Genomic DNA, 14,832 nt, shown 5'->3' on the forward strand with positions numbered 1-14,832 from the left:
AAACAATTTATTTAGTCTCATTTATTGCCTTTAAAAAAACATAGCTGCTTAAAAAATGTAGTTTCTACTGACAATTGAGATGTACAAACTATGGCATAATGGGACGACGAGCGTATAAGAGGCAATCCGTCATTTCGATTAAGATATTAATGAGCGAGTTAGGACGGACGTGGGCCGTTACAGTGTTCTCCCAGTACACCAAGTGATAAAGGGGGCATATAAGCAGACAATGAAAGCTCTTACAATATTCGATGATTACATTTCTCTAAAACAGGATATAGGCTACATGTGCATCACCAAGTCAGAACAGTAGGCGAAATTAAGATGAGAAAATATACCAAATTATTAGGGTGAGGTTTATGGGCTGCTAACAGTTTACTATGCAACATACACTTAGTATTACTTTATATCTCCCTGGCATATTACATCATTTATGCAGCATACAATACATTTTTGGACTTACTTTATTAGGAAGGGGCACATTTTGTCATCAAACTGTCATCGAAGTCTGACATTCTCTGGATTTATTGTGCTTTCAAGACAACTGTGAATTTGGGGAAAAAAACAAGGTCGAATCATGATGACGTCAGTGATCTTCAGGTCGTAGCTCTAGAAAGGCCTGAGTTCCCAATTTACTATTCCGAGTTAGAAGACCGTTCAAAACTTATTTGGTAGGGAAATGCTTGTATATTAGTGATTAGTGTTCCATTAAAGTGACCAGTGATTCCATGTCTATGTACATATGGCAGCAGCCTCTAGGGTACAGGGCTGAGTAACCGGGTGGTAGCCGGCTATTGATAGCTATTTAACAGTCTGCTGGCCTTGAGATAGAAGCTGTTTTGCAGTCGCTCGGTCCCAGCTTTGATGCGTGTGTGCTTATGCTTTTCGGTATCTCTTCTCATCTTTATCTGTATGTTTTGTAGGTTGTTGTCCAGCTAATCTCGTCCAGCCGGCTGTCTTTCAAACAATTAAGATGGGGTAAAAGAGGATATTATCTTGTCAGGTCTGAGTGAAACCTAAAAATAAGGAGACATACTAGTCACCTGCTCCTGATAATCTTCACTTCAGCAGGTTTATGTAAAATCACCTACCAACAAAACGTGTTCTGATTGCTTGTGTTTGTGTATGCTACTCCCCCTAGTGGATATGTATAGTTATAGCCAGAAATGGTCCTTTTGGTAATTTCCAACTGATCGATGGAAATTATCAATTATAATAACACATCAATAATACTGTACAGTAATCGGTGGCATCATGCCCATAGGGGGCACCTCAGATTCGTCCTGTTTAAAAAATAAATAACAGAAAAGTATACTATATACCAGTGTGGCAGTTGTACTAAACTTCTAAGGCTTAAAAGTTCTTAAAGAATTTGTATTAACTAAATTGTTAACAATTGTAAAGAGGTATATTTTGATCAGTGATTCTGAAGCTGGGGGGGTCACGATGCCCCAAGAAGGATTTGGGGGATTGCGAGTGTGAAGCTGAATGAAAAAAATGCATATTTTAAAGTACAGTGGATTGCAAAAGTATTCACCCCCGTTGGCATTTTTCCTATTTTGTTGCCTTACAACCTGGAATTAAAATCGATTTTTTTTTTTTGGGGGGGGGGGGGGGTTGTATCATTTGATTTACACAACATGCCTACCACTTTGAAGATGCAAAATATTTTTTATTGTATAACAACCAAGAAATAAAACAAAACTGCAAAACTTTAGTGTGCATAACTATTCATCCCCACAAAGTCAATACTTTGTAGAGCCACCTTTTGCAGCAATTACAGCTGCAAGTCTCTTGGGGTACGTTTCTATAAGCTTGGCACATCTAGCCACTGGGATTTTTGCCCATTCTTCAAGGAAAAACTGCTCCAGCTCCTTCAAGTTGGATGGGTTCCGCTGGTGTACAGCAATCTTTAAGTCATACCACAGATTCTCAATTGGATCGAGGTCTGGGCTTTGGCTAGGCCATTCCAAGACATTTAAATGTTTCCCCTTAGACCACTCGAGTGTTGCTTTAGCAGTATGCTTAGGGTCATTGTCCTGCTGGAAGATGAACCTCCGTCCCAATCATAAATCTCTGGAAGACTGACTAAGGTTTCCCTTAAGAATTTCCCTGTATTTTGCGCCATCCATCATTCCTTCAATTCTGACCAGTTTCCCAGTCCCTGACAATGAAAAACATCCCCCACATGATGGTGTTCTCACGATGATGAGAGGTGTTGGGTTTGCGCCAGACATAGCATTTTCCTTGATGGCCAAAAAGCTCAATTATAGTCTCACCTGACCAAAGTACCTTTCATATGTTTGGGGAGTCTCCCACTTGCCTTTTGGCAAACACCAAAAGTGTTTGCTTATTTTTTTCTTTATGCAATGTTTTTTTTCTGGCCACTCTTCCGTAAATCCCAGCTCTGTGGATTGTACGGCTTAAAGTGGTCCTATGGCCAGATACTCCAATCTCCGCTGTGGAGCTTTGCAGCTCCTTCAGGGTTATCTTTGGTCTCTTTGTTGCCTCTCTGATTAATACCCTCCTTGCCTGGTCCGTGAGTTTTGGACAGCGGCCTTCTCTTGGTAGGTTTGTTGTGGTGCCATATTCTTTCCATTTTTTAATAATGTGCATTTTTTAATAGTGTGATGTTCAAGGTTTCGGATATTTTTTTATAACCCAACCCTGATCTGTAGTTCTCCAGAACTTTGTCTCTGACCTGTTTGGAGAGCTTCTTGGTCTTCATGTTGCGCTTGCTTGGTGGTGTCCCTTGCTTAGTGGTGTTGCAGACTCTGGAGCCTTTAAGAACAGGTGTATATATACTGAGATGGTTACAGATCACGTGACACTTATATTGCACACAGGGCGACTTTATTTAACTAATTATGTGACTTCTGAAGGTAAATGATTGCACCAGATATTATTTAGGGGCTTCATAGAAAAGAGGGTGAATAAATAAACTCAGCAAAAAAAGAAACATCCTCTCCCTGTCAACTGCGTTTATTTTCAGCAAACTTAACATGTGTAAATATTTGTATGACCATAACAAGATTCAACAGCTGAGACATAAACTGAACACGTTCCACAGACGTGATTAACAGGAATTGAGTAATGTGTCCCTGAACAAAGGGGAGGTCAAAATTAAAAGTAACAGTCGGTATCTGGTGTGTGTGGCCACCAGCTGCATTAAGTACTGCAGTGCATCTCCTCCTCATGGACTGCACCAGATTTGCCAGTTCTTGCTGTGAGATGTTACCCCACTCTTCCACCAAGGCACCTGCAAGGTCTGTGACATTTCTGGGGGGAATGGCCCTAGCCCTCACCCTCCAATCCAACAGGTCCCAGACGTGTTTAATGGGATTGAGATCCTGGCTCTTCGCTGGCCATAGCAGAACACTGACATTCCTGTTTTGCAGGAAATCACACACAGAACAAGCAGTATGGCTGGTGGCATTGTCATGCTGGAGGGTCATGTCAGGTTGAGCCTGCAGGAAGGGTACCACATGACGGAGGAGGATGTCTTCCCTGTAATGCACAGCGTTGAGATTGCCTGCAATGACAACAAGCTCAGTCTGATGATGCTGTGACAAACCGCCTCAGACCATGACGGACCCTCCACCTCCAAATCGATCCCGTTCCAGAGTACAGGCCTCGGTGTAACGCTCATTACTTTGACGAGAAACGCGAATCCAACCATCACCCCTGGTGAGACAAAACCACGACTCATCAGTGAAGAGCACTTTTTGCCAGTCCTGTCTGGTCCAGCGACGGTGGATTTGTGCCCATAGGCGACGTTGTTGCCGGTGATGTCTGGGGAGGACCTGCCTTACAACAGGCCTACAAGCCCTCAGTCCAGCCTCTCTCAGCCTATTGCGGACAGTCTGACCACTGATGAAGCGATTGTGCCTTCCTGGTGTAACTCGGGCAGTTGTTGTTGCCAGCCTGTACCTGTCCCGCAGGTGTGATGTTCGGATGTACCGATCCTGTGCAGGACTTGTTACATGTGGTCTGCCACTGCGAGGATGTTCAGCTGTCCATCCTGTCTCCCTGTAGCGCTGTCTTAAGTGTCTCACAGTATAGACATTGCAATGTATTGCCTTGGCCTCATCTGCAGTCCTCATGCCTCCTTGCAGCATGCTTAAGGCACATTCACGCAGATGAGCAGGGACCCTGGACATCTTTCTTTTGGTGTTTTTCAGAGTCATTAGAAAGGCCTCTTTACTGTCCTAAGGTTTCATAACTGTGACCTTAATTGCCTACACTCTGTAAGCTGTTAGTGTCTTAACGACCGTTCCACAGGTGCATGTTCGTTAAAGTAATTTTTAAAATTTCACTTTAATTTGGACTATTTTGTGTATGTCCATTACATGAAATCCAAATAAAAATCTATTTAAATTACAGGTTGTTGTTTATGTAGACCTGTTGCTCTGACCCCAATTTTAAGCGAAAAGATGATGGTGTGTTTGCTTCAGTCAGACTAAACACACTGTTGGACCCGTATCAGTTTGCTTACAAATCAAAACATGGCACTGATGAAGTAATCCTCACCATAGTGCATCTCATCCTGCAACATCTGGAGAACCCCAAGGCCTATGCCTCACTGCTATTTGGGGATTTTAGTTTAATACCTTGCAGCCACACATCCTACTCAGCAAGTTCAGACAGAGGTCAGTCAACCCCTATACCATCAGGTGGTGTCCCTCATTCTGACCAACAGGACCCAGCAGGTCCAACTGAACCAGATCTTGTCTGAGCCCAAGGTCATTAATACAGGTGTCCCCAAAGGCTGTGTGAGTTCACCTATCCTGTTCATACTGCAAATACATGTACAAGTAGTCACCCTGATAATTATATTGTCCAGTTTTCTGATGATACTGCAATTCTTGATCTAATGTATAGACACTGACACTACTGTGTATAGGTCAGAGATACAGAGGTTTATGCAGTGGTGTGATGACCACCACCTCATCAGGCAAGCTGAGGATTTTATTTTGGACCCCAAATCTGTTGGTGACCACTCACCTGTGGTGGTCCATAATGTCAACTGATTATTGTCTGATCGTTTGATTTGATTTATTAGGATCCCCATTAGCTGACGCCAATGGCGACAGCTAGTCCTACTGGGGTCCGACACATAACGAAAAAAATACATTACAGACAAAACACTTTACAATTGACATATACTAAACAAAAATATAAACACAACTTGTAAAGTGTGCGTCCGATGTTCCACGAGCTGAAATAAAAGATCCCAGAAATGTTCCATAAGCACAAAAAGCTTCTTTCTCTCAAATGTTGTGCACACATTTGCTTACATCACCGTTAGTTAGCATTTCTCCTTTCCCAAGGTAATCCACCTGACAAGTGTGGCATATCACGAAGCTGATTAAACAACACAATCATTACACAGGTGCACCTTGTGCTGTGGACAATAAAAGGCCACTCTAAAATGTGCAGTTTTGTCACAATACAATGTACAACATCCGGCTTCTTCACCTGCGGGATCATCTGAGACCAGCCACCTGAATAGCTGATTAAACTGTTGGTTTGCACAACCAAAGAATTTGCACAAACTGTCAGAAACCGTCTTAGGGAAGCTAATCTGCGTACTCGTCGTCCTCACCAGGTTCTTGACCTGACCGCAGTTCAGCGTCATAACCGTCTTCCGTGGGCAAGTGCTCACCTTCGATGGCCACTGGCATGATGGAGAAGTGTGCTCTTCATGGATAAATCCCGGTTTCAAATGTATCGGGCTGATGGCAGTCAGTGTATGGCGTTGTGTGGTCGAGCGGTTTGCTGATGTCAACCTTGAGTGCAGATTGCCCCATGGTGAAGGTGGGGTTATGGTATGGGCATGCATAAGCTACGAACAACGAACACAATTGTATTTGATCAATGGCAATTTGAATGCACAGAGATACCGTGATGAGATCATGAGGTCCAATGCCGTGCCATTCATCCTCCGCCCTCACCTCATGTTTCAGCATGATGATGCATGGCCCAATGTCACAAGGATCTGTACACAATTCCTGGAAGCTGAAAACGTCCCAGTTCTTCCATGGCCTGCATACTCACCGGACATGTCACCCATTGATTATGTTTGCGATGCTCTGGATCGACATGTACGACAGCGTGTTCCAGTTCCCACCAATATCCAATAACTTCACACAGCCATTGAAGAGCAGTTGGACAACATTCCACAGAACACAATCAACAGACTGGTCAACTCTATGCGAAGGAGATGTGTCCTGCAGCATGCGGCAAATGGTGGTCACCAGATACTGACTGATTTCCTGATTCACTCCCCTACCTTAAAAAAAGACATCTGTGATCAACAGATGCATATCTGTATTCCCAGTCATGTGAAATCCATAGATCATTTCAATTTACTGATTTCTTTATATAAACTGTAACTCAGTCAAATCTTTGAAAATTGCATTGATTACCACCTTGCTTTGGTGGTAATCAACAATGTTTCAGTAAGCGGAATAGAACCTGGGCAATTCTTTCGGAAGTTATCTTTCCGTGAGATGTTGTATGACATCTTCTGCTAACATAGCTGGCAATTTCTTATGGTCATAGATATGGTACACTTAATGTGAGTTATTGGTAACTGCGTATGTAGTGTGTCAACGTAGGCGTTGTGAAATAAGTGGGAGGATCAATATATGTATGGCAGCCCTTTCAGCTAATTGGGCAGATTGATTGCCACTCAAGACCGTTTCGCATTTTAGCTAAGCCTAACCCTTTTCCTAACCTTAACCTGCTGCTACGTTAGTTCTCATAACTTTCCACTTTAATTCTTCTAACCTGCCACGTTACTTATTCTGACCTGCCACGTTGCTTTTGATAAGCCACTTAAGCAAACATTGACCGTTCGAGGAGTGATGTTCTTTTCTGCTGCAATTACCTCCACAAGGTACTAGCTAGCTAGGCCAGTTTGTCTCGCGACCAAGTCAACGGTTGTCACTCGTTAGCATAGCCACAAAGTCGTACAAATTAATGTAATCTAAAATCTTAATCTTAATTTAAAATGGGGCATAAAGTTAGGGTAAAATCAGATTTTAGAAGATAAATTGTAGAAATGGGCGGGGTTTAGCCATAATTATTACTTTGTCACTGTGGTAACTAGTGACGACCCAAGTGGTTAACGGTCAGGTTGACCACCATAACATCAAGTATCGAGAGCAGCACTCAGCAGGCCGCAGGTGAGCCACGCAAGCAAGTGCAAGAATGTTATGTCCAATTCGAGTCTCAAATGGGTATTTGAGCTCTTACTATGCGTAGATACATTGTCAATTAGCTAGCTACTTTACTACAATGTTGGGGAATTAGTTCGAGTCAACACTAAAAAGTTGTGTAACGCTAATATTAACTATTAAAGCAAAGGTTTTCGTAGGCCAAGTTACCTCTTACTATATTCCTCTTCCTATTGTATATATATTTTTTTTATTAGATGACTAGTTGACTTTACTTAAAAAAACAAAAGTTTGATCACTCTGGGTTCATTTCATCATTGGGTGTAGCCTATTTTATTGGCTACCACCCCATAAACTCATCTTCTAAATCATCCTTGCAGAAATGGACAGCACACAGGACGGACTGGATATTGTCACCAAACCCATCATAATTCTGGGCACTGTTACCAGAGACAGAAGGTTTCTGCACTGGGTAGGCCAAGTGCTAAAGCTGAAGTGGCTGAAGAACAAGAGCCAAGAAGTGTGTTACCAAGTAGCAATTCCTATGGTTCATGAAGTTATTCTGACCTTTGACCAATAACATAACATGACTGATGTTCACCCACCATCGATTTCTCAGGAGGTCAAAGTGATGATCGGGGAGCTGCTGCCCTCCTTTGCCTGTGGATGTGTGGAGAACAATGACTTCCTCTCCCTGCAGGAGATCCTGGAGAGGGTGAGGATTTCTTCGCCACACACAGACACCTTACACATTATCTGAGAAACTCTCTCCCTCCCCCAGATGGATGTGAACTGTGGGGACTATGATGGCACCACCCCCCTCCACAAGGCCTGTGAGAAGGGCAGGCTGGATATGGTCAAGTACCTGATGGGTAAAGGAGCCAGCACCCAGCTCAAAGACCGCTTTGGATACACACCGCTTCACCTGGCCATCAAGAACCGGTGCAGTGTGAATAGAGGATTTGCTTTTGTGATATGAATACCAGCTGACTGACAATTAAAGCATAGAATGGTGTGTCTGGAATGACTGAAAGTAATCCATTGTCATTTTTCCTTCCAGGCACTTTGACATCATCCGTATCCTGCGTCTGATAGGAGCCCCTCTGTCTTTGGAGCTTGTGAGGATCGGGCTGGAGCTGATCAAGTGAGTCTACATCTTATCTAGCTAGGTGTTTGGTCACAGCATATACATCTGTCAGTGTCTAAGCAAAATGTTGTGCTAATCCTTAAAGATGCACTATGCAGGAATTGCACCGTCAATTCCTGGTTGCAAAAATTGTTCACCTAATTTCAGTTTGTCACAAAGTACAGCATCGTTATACCATCTAAACTGCCTGTAAATATATTTTCCATGTCCAAAAACATTGTATTTCTGGCTGTTGTACAAAAAAGTAAAAGATGCTAAAACAAAAGTGTAGAAATAGCACAGAACAGATTGTAGACTTGCTGACAATGAGATCTATAATTAATTTCTTAATTGTCAGGTAGTTACATATTGCAGCTTGAAGATAGTGAAAATATCCAATCAATCTATTTTATTTTCAATTGTAGATTGTGGGTACATATCCATTTTGTGTTTTGATCAGGGTTGTCCAGAACAAGGACTACCAGCTGTTGCAAGCCTGGTACCTGTCTGGAGTGAACCTGGACCAGTGTGACTATAACGGACGTACAGCGCTGCACATTGCAGTCAGGCTGAGGGAGAGGACCATGGTGTCCAGGCTGCTGGAGTACGGAGCCACCCCTCTGGTACTGCCTTATCTGTAAATATGACAAGGGTTTGGCTGTTGATTACCAGTGAGATGATAGCTGCAGTCCTGGGGCAGCACAAAGACTTCGTTAGCACTCAAATTGTTAATACTAATGTTTAATTCCCAGTTCGCAATCCTTAAGTTTAACTCCCCCGAAACCCTATTTGCACACTTCAGGAGAGTGACATCTGGGGTTGGACTGCAGTGGACGAGGCCCAGAACAACCTGCCCAGCATCCTGAAGCTGTTCCACCCCTTCACTTAGCAGTTCCCCAAACAGGCCCAGAACAACCTGCTGCACCTGGCCAACAGGATGATCTGACCACTTCCAGTGTACACCTCCCCAGGAAATTCATCCTTTTTAACCCTAGACAATAGAGTTCATTCATTGTTATCATACAATGCTTTGCCTATTGATAAAGGATTATACTAACAATCCTCTTAAGTGTTTGGTACCCAACAGCATGACACTTTTACAAAGGCTTTGTTTTGCACCGTTTATTTCATTTACTCCAGAGAATAACTTGTACAACTGGATCTGTCATTAGGGAATGTCAACATGGAAGGAAGGGACCAGTAAAACCAGATAACCCAGCTCAATAATTTCCTGCTTTGTGTGCAGGTGACAAATTTCTCAAGGTTGTGCTCCTTGCATCTGCCGTGCTCTCTAGTAGACATAGTTGGCTGTGTGCAGGGACTGCATGGAAGCCTGGTCATCGCTGCTGACCGCTGTGTACTTTCCCTTGGAGGCCAAACCATTGCTCTGAAATAAACATTTGATTTAGTAAGAGAAAAAAAGGGGGAAAGTATGCGTTTCCAGAATGAAGCGGAGAGAAAGGAGACAATTTGAACCCAATTAATTTTAAGTAAAGAGGCCACCACCATACAATAGCTTCCCAATGATATACCTGTAGTCAGCACCTGTAAGTAAGTTGCCCACTCTACCCTAGAATAGCCCCACCATCTTACCTTGGCTCTGGAGGTGAAAGCGTCCTGTGCTGACTGCTTATTGGCGGCCTTGCCTTTCCAGGCGGCGAGGGCGGAGGCCTGGAGCGCACGGCCGTAGGAGAAGGAGAGCTTCCAAGGCCGGTGGAGGGACGTCTGGTTCATGGCGTTGAGGTTTTGGGTGGCCTCTTCTTCACTCTGACCTCCAGACAGGAAGGTGATGCCTGAGAGAGGGGGGGGTTAAGCAATTTGGTGGAGAGTTCATTTTAGCGTCACCTGATCGTAACTAAATATACATGTTTTACTCCTTCAAGTCCACCTAACCCAGGCTCACCGGGAACGGCGGCAGGAACGGTGCGCCTCAAGGCGGTGACGGTTGCCATGCCAACCTCCTGGGGGGTGAACTTCTTGGGGCAGGAGTGTCCAGCAGTGACCATGTTAGGCTTCAACAGGGTACCCTCCAGGTAGACGTGGTGGTCGTTCAGAGCCTTGTACGTGGCTGCCAGGACCTGGTGAGAAGGATGGTTTAGAGGTGTTCAGTTCAGCCATGTCAATTGGAATTTGACTAAGAGATTTGGGGTGATAAGTTTGTAATTTCGTGCTGTTAAAACAAGTCCAGCACTGGCTTTGTGAAAGAGAGAAATTGACAACTGAGAAATGTGATTCTAACAGTTGGTATTACCTGAAGGCCAACAGAACTGAGTGTATAACAAGGTTAAGCTCACCTTTTCAGTGACATACTGAGTGCGCAGCAGGTCATGGTCTCCGTCAGGCAAAATCTCTGGCTCCACGATGGGCACCAGGCCGTTCTGACAAGAGAAAAAGAATTAACATGTGTAAACACTTATGTAGACAAACCTTACCATTAAGGAATTTCTGATAATTTGTTAAGTTTTTGTGAAGTCAGGTACAGCAGTAGTACTGTACATCTGACAGTTTCCCCTGTGGGACATTAAAGTTGATCCTATCCTAGGGTACAGGGCACTATAGTTTTAGAAGGGAGAAGTTATCATGGCATGCACACACCTGTTGGCAGATACTGGCGTATCTGGCGAGGACATTGGCATTCTCTGCGATGGCGAGGGCCGAGGGGCAGGCGTCGGAGATCTTGAGCACACACCTCCATTTGGCGAAGTCGCAACCGTCCTTCTTGTACTGAGCACAACGCTCAGAGAGTCCATCAAGACCTGATGAGAGAAGGATGATATACTGAACAAAAAATATAACACAACATGCAACAATTTCCAAGATTTAGAGTTCGTAAGGAAATCAGTCAATTGAAAAATTCATTAGGCCCTAGTCTATGGATTGCACCTGTTTGGGAATACAGACATGCATCTGTTGATCAGATGTCGTAAAAATGAATTAGGGCTGGGGCGTGGATCAGAAAACCAGTCAGTATCTGGTGACAACGATTTGCCTCATGCAGCGTGACACATCTCCGTCGCATGGAGTTGATCAGGCTGTTGATTTTGGCCTGTGATATGTCACGCCTCTTCAATGGCTGTGCGAAGTTGTTGGGATATTATCAGGAACTGGAATATACGTCTACATGTCGATCCAGAGCATCCCAAACATGCTTAATGGGTGACATGTCTGAGTATGCAGGCTAAAGAACTGGGACATTTTCAGCTTCCAGAAATGATGTACAGTTCCTTGCGACAATGGTCTGAGCATTACCATGCTGAAACATGAGGTGGTGGCGGATAAAATGTCACAACAATGGGCCTCAGGATCTCGTCCCGGTATCGCTGTGCATTCATTTAGCAATCAATAAAATTAAACTGTTCGTTGTCCGTAGCTTTTGCCTGCCCATACCCCCACTATGGGGTACACTGTTCATAACGGTGACATCAGCAAAACCGCTCGCCAACACACACGGGTTGCAGTTTTGAGGCCGGTTGGACTTAAAGCCAAATTCTCTAAAATTATGTTGGCAGTACCTTAAGGTAGAGAAATTATCCTTCAATTTTCTGGCAACAGCTCTGGTGCAAATTCCCTTAACTTGAGGCATCTGTGGCATTGTGTTGTGACAACTGCACATTTTAGAGTGGCCTTTTATTTTAACAAGGTGCACATGTGTAATGAGCATGCCTTTTAATTAGCTTCTTGATATGCCACACTTGTCAGGTGGATGGATTATCTTGGCAAAGGCGAAATGCTCACTAACAGTGAATTAAACCAAATTTGAGAAACAAGCTGTGTGTACAGAATAGTTCTGAATCTTTCATTTCAGCTCATGAATCATGGGACCAAAACTTTACATGGTCCATTTATATTTTTGTTCATTTACATTTACATTTAAGTCATTTAGCAGATGCTCTTATCCAGAGCGACTTCAGTCTTTGCTTTCATAGTCATGCAACGCATTTTACTGTTGATGGTTTGCAATCCATCATGTCACACGGATTAAATCCAATGTGGTCTTGGGAGATTTCAGGAACTGGTTTCAAGGTGTTTCAGATTTGACACAGGGCTTTATTAGAGTTGCAACAGAAATAAAGAGCGTAATCTTACCCTGTGTGGTAGTCTCTCCATCTGTTCCGTTCAGACCAGCTGTGCCTTTGTCCACCTAGAAAACAAATGTTCAAACTATAACCCCTTTCCCAGTAGTGTGTAATCCTTAGTGTCACTATATGACATCCAATCTTGGTAAGTGAAGCCAGTAATTACTTATTGGATGGATGGGCGTGTGGTCATAATTGTCTACACTCAACCAGTCTTATCAGTAGTATATGGGACGAGCAGCCTTCATTACAACTGCAGCATAGCCTCAGGTCCTGTCCGAGTATTTTTGAAAATACATACTTCCTCCCTGTCCTGTTTTCACCAAGCAAACCGTCCCAGATCAAGAATGGCATTCAAAAAGGGACCGGATGTTGCTGATCTTCTCACCTTAATGCCGACCACGATGCCCTTGTCCTTGATGACCTGGGGGAAGAGGACACCCTTGTCCGACATCTGGTACAGCGTCTCGTGGAAGAAGATGATTCCGCCAATGCAGTTGGGGTCAACCGCAGAGAATAAGAGGTCACGGAAAGTCCGACGGTTCTCCTCGTTGTTCTCCACGTTGATCTTCTGCAGGCGCTTACCCATTGTGCCTAGTCGGAAAAATTATGGGAAAGAATGTAAGAATGACAGATACCTGTAGCTTCTTAATGTCTCCCTCTAACACTCCCCCTTCAGATGGCCAACACTGCTACTTGCTGAGAAAATACAACAGTAATTTCCCACCTCGCCAAATCGCCCGCCACCCACTCATCCATGCCCAGCGTTGCCTCCTCACCTGTGGACTCATCTGCTGCAAGGATGCCCTTCCCTGGAGCCACAATCCTCTGGGCAATGTCAGAGAGCTCCTTCTTCTGCTCCGGAGAGAGGGATGGGAACTGGGTAGTCATCCTGTGGAGAAGAGAAAAGAGAACTCAGAACAGAATTCAATACATTAACCCAAATCCATTTATGTACTCCAGTTAGTTCTGGTGGTTTTTAAACGTGTTGCATAGTCTCAAACACTAACAGTACATCAACCACCAGGACCCTTCCCCCTCCCCAACTCTGTCAATATTTGGCTTGTCTGCAGTTTGAACTTTAGTCTGAAAGCTAATAAGTTACCTTCCCCCTACATAGGACAAATAGGTTCATAGTTCACTATAGAAGTCAAGTCAAATCATTCACACCATATAGATGGCAAAGAGCCATCAAATTTGATCAGATTCAGGAGGACTCAACGTAAATATTTTTTAGAAGTTACACAATTCTGTGGCGTGTTTCACGCGCCATGCTTGCGCTCTCGAGTTAGAAACTTTCGATTTAAAAAAGTCGACATATCAACCTTGAAGAAAAAAAAATCTGCACAAACGTGTACATTTGCCATGAAACATTTAGCCTACAACGCATACAAAATGACTAGAAGTGAAGAGCATAGGCTGCAGAGGTCCGCATACCGCATGGAGCCTCAAACATTGCAAAAATCAAGATATTCTTGCAACATCGGGTTGAAACATTGCAATATTCCATTGCGATATTTAAGAGCCTCTGCTTTAAGCGTTGTAGCCCAGAAACAGAAACTCGTTTAGCCATTTATGATCCTTTTCATAGATAAGCTCATCGTGAAAATGATGCAAGTACGAAGCTGAAAGTAAAACTTACTTGAATATATGACAAAGTTAACACCAATTGCAGAAAACGAATAGACAAATTGCCTCTCCTGCCTCCCAGTAATTCGGAATATTTGAGAAGAACGATTTTTCGAAACAAAGTGCTATTTATCGGGCGGGTGACGAACGCTGAGTGATGTGGCGCGGGCGTGCATCCCCACTGGAAATGCTATTGGTCGAGACAGTCGGGGGGGGGGGTTTGCGTTTTTGTGTATAATGCATCTTTTGTGGACTTTGATTTGTATCAGAACTTGAAAGTATTACTTCGAGGTAAAGGAACATCCCTCTGCAAATCCTTTGTTATACATAGCAGCATGCGTTGAGTGTGTGTGTGTGTGTGTGTGTGTGTGTGTGTGTGTGTGTGTGTGTGTGTGTGTGTGTGTGTGTGTGTGTGTGTGTGTGTGTGTGTGTGTGTGTGTGTGTGTGTGTGTGTGTGTGTGTGTGTGTGTGTGTGTGTGTATATATATATATAATAGAAGAAGAAAAAAATCACATGAGGAATAAATACACAATGAGCAATGGTAGCTTGGCTATATCTTTTCAGGTTTTCATACTGTCTTGTGTCTTTCCTGCTGTTGTGTATGTGTGTCTGTAGTCTGTCTGTACATCTCTCAGTAATATGTCTGGATATGTTGGTTTGTGAATGGGGTTATCATCTACAATAGATCGGTGTCAAATGACAGAATCCACATTATGAAATGAACATGTTACTTACTCCCTGACTCTCAATGAATAGCTCATGTTTGTGTCTGTCTAGGTCGACAACTATTTGACGTACTGCTCTGACAAGGTTCCTGTA

At 43.5% G+C, this 14,832-nt stretch overlaps 2 protein-coding genes across 4 annotated transcripts; one reads left to right on the forward strand and one right to left on the reverse strand.

Annotated features, from left to right (window-relative positions):
• The first annotated feature begins 6,699 nt into the window (after positions 1-6,699).
• si:dkey-74k8.4 (L-asparaginase) lies at positions 6,700-12,176 on the forward strand. 3 transcript variants are annotated; one of them, XM_046324374.1, is made up of 7 exons: positions 6,700-7,190; positions 7,562-7,701; positions 7,801-7,896; positions 7,963-8,123; positions 8,242-8,325; positions 8,768-8,930; positions 9,110-12,176. In XM_046324374.1, the coding sequence occupies exons 2-7, from the start codon at positions 7,564-7,566 to the stop codon at positions 9,194-9,196; spliced, it is 729 nt and encodes a 242-aa protein (XP_046180330.1). In that variant the 5' UTR covers positions 6,700-7,190; positions 7,562-7,563; the 3' UTR covers positions 9,197-12,176. The 3 variants fall into 3 exon arrangements, with proteins under 3 accessions (XP_046180330.1, XP_046180332.1, XP_046180331.1); XM_046324376.1 differs by having other exon boundaries at positions 7,562-7,653; XM_046324375.1 differs by having other exon boundaries at positions 6,700-6,901.
• Positions 9,415-14,183, reverse strand: LOC124011228 (fructose-bisphosphate aldolase B-like). Its single transcript, XM_046324373.1, has 9 exons — positions 14,026-14,183; positions 13,163-13,275; positions 12,772-12,977; positions 12,394-12,448; positions 10,903-11,063; positions 10,602-10,685; positions 10,211-10,385; positions 9,901-10,100; positions 9,415-9,694 (listed from the first exon to the last, which is right to left on the reverse strand). The coding sequence occupies exons 2-9, from the start codon at positions 13,272-13,274 to the stop codon at positions 9,599-9,601; spliced, it is 1,089 nt and encodes a 362-aa protein (XP_046180329.1). The 5' UTR covers position 13,275; positions 14,026-14,183; the 3' UTR covers positions 9,415-9,598.
• Positions 14,184-14,832: the final 649 nt, after the last annotated feature.

Source organism: Oncorhynchus gorbuscha, linkage group LG23, assembly GCF_021184085.1.
Source record: "Oncorhynchus gorbuscha isolate QuinsamMale2020 ecotype Even-year linkage group LG23, OgorEven_v1.0, whole genome shotgun sequence".
In the NCBI taxonomy this organism is placed as follows: Eukaryota; Metazoa; Chordata; class Actinopteri; order Salmoniformes; family Salmonidae; genus Oncorhynchus; species Oncorhynchus gorbuscha.

Excerpts from the sequence above, each read along its gene's own strand:
- si:dkey-74k8.4 (XM_046324374.1), top strand. The coding sequence starts at position 7,564 with ATGGACAGCACACAGGACGGACTGGATATTGTCACCAAACCCATCATA. Across the intron at positions 7,702-7,800 it reads TGAAGAACAAGAGCCAAGAA|GAGGTCAAAGTGATGATCGG; the intron begins GTGTGTTACCAA and ends TCGATTTCTCAG. Across the intron at positions 8,124-8,241 it reads CACCTGGCCATCAAGAACCG|GCACTTTGACATCATCCGTA; the intron begins GTGCAGTGTGAA and ends TTTTCCTTCCAG.
- LOC124011228 (XM_046324373.1), bottom strand. The coding sequence starts at position 13,274 with ATGACTACCCAGTTCCCATCCCTCTCTCCGGAGCAGAAGAAGGAGCTC. Across the intron at positions 10,386-10,601 it reads CTCAGTATGTCACTGAAAAG|GTCCTGGCAGCCACGTACAA; the intron begins GTGAGCTTAACC and ends CCTTCTCACCAG. Across the intron at positions 10,101-10,210 it reads CGTTCCTGCCGCCGTTCCCG|GCATCACCTTCCTGTCTGGA; the intron begins GTGAGCCTGGGT and ends CCCCTCTCTCAG.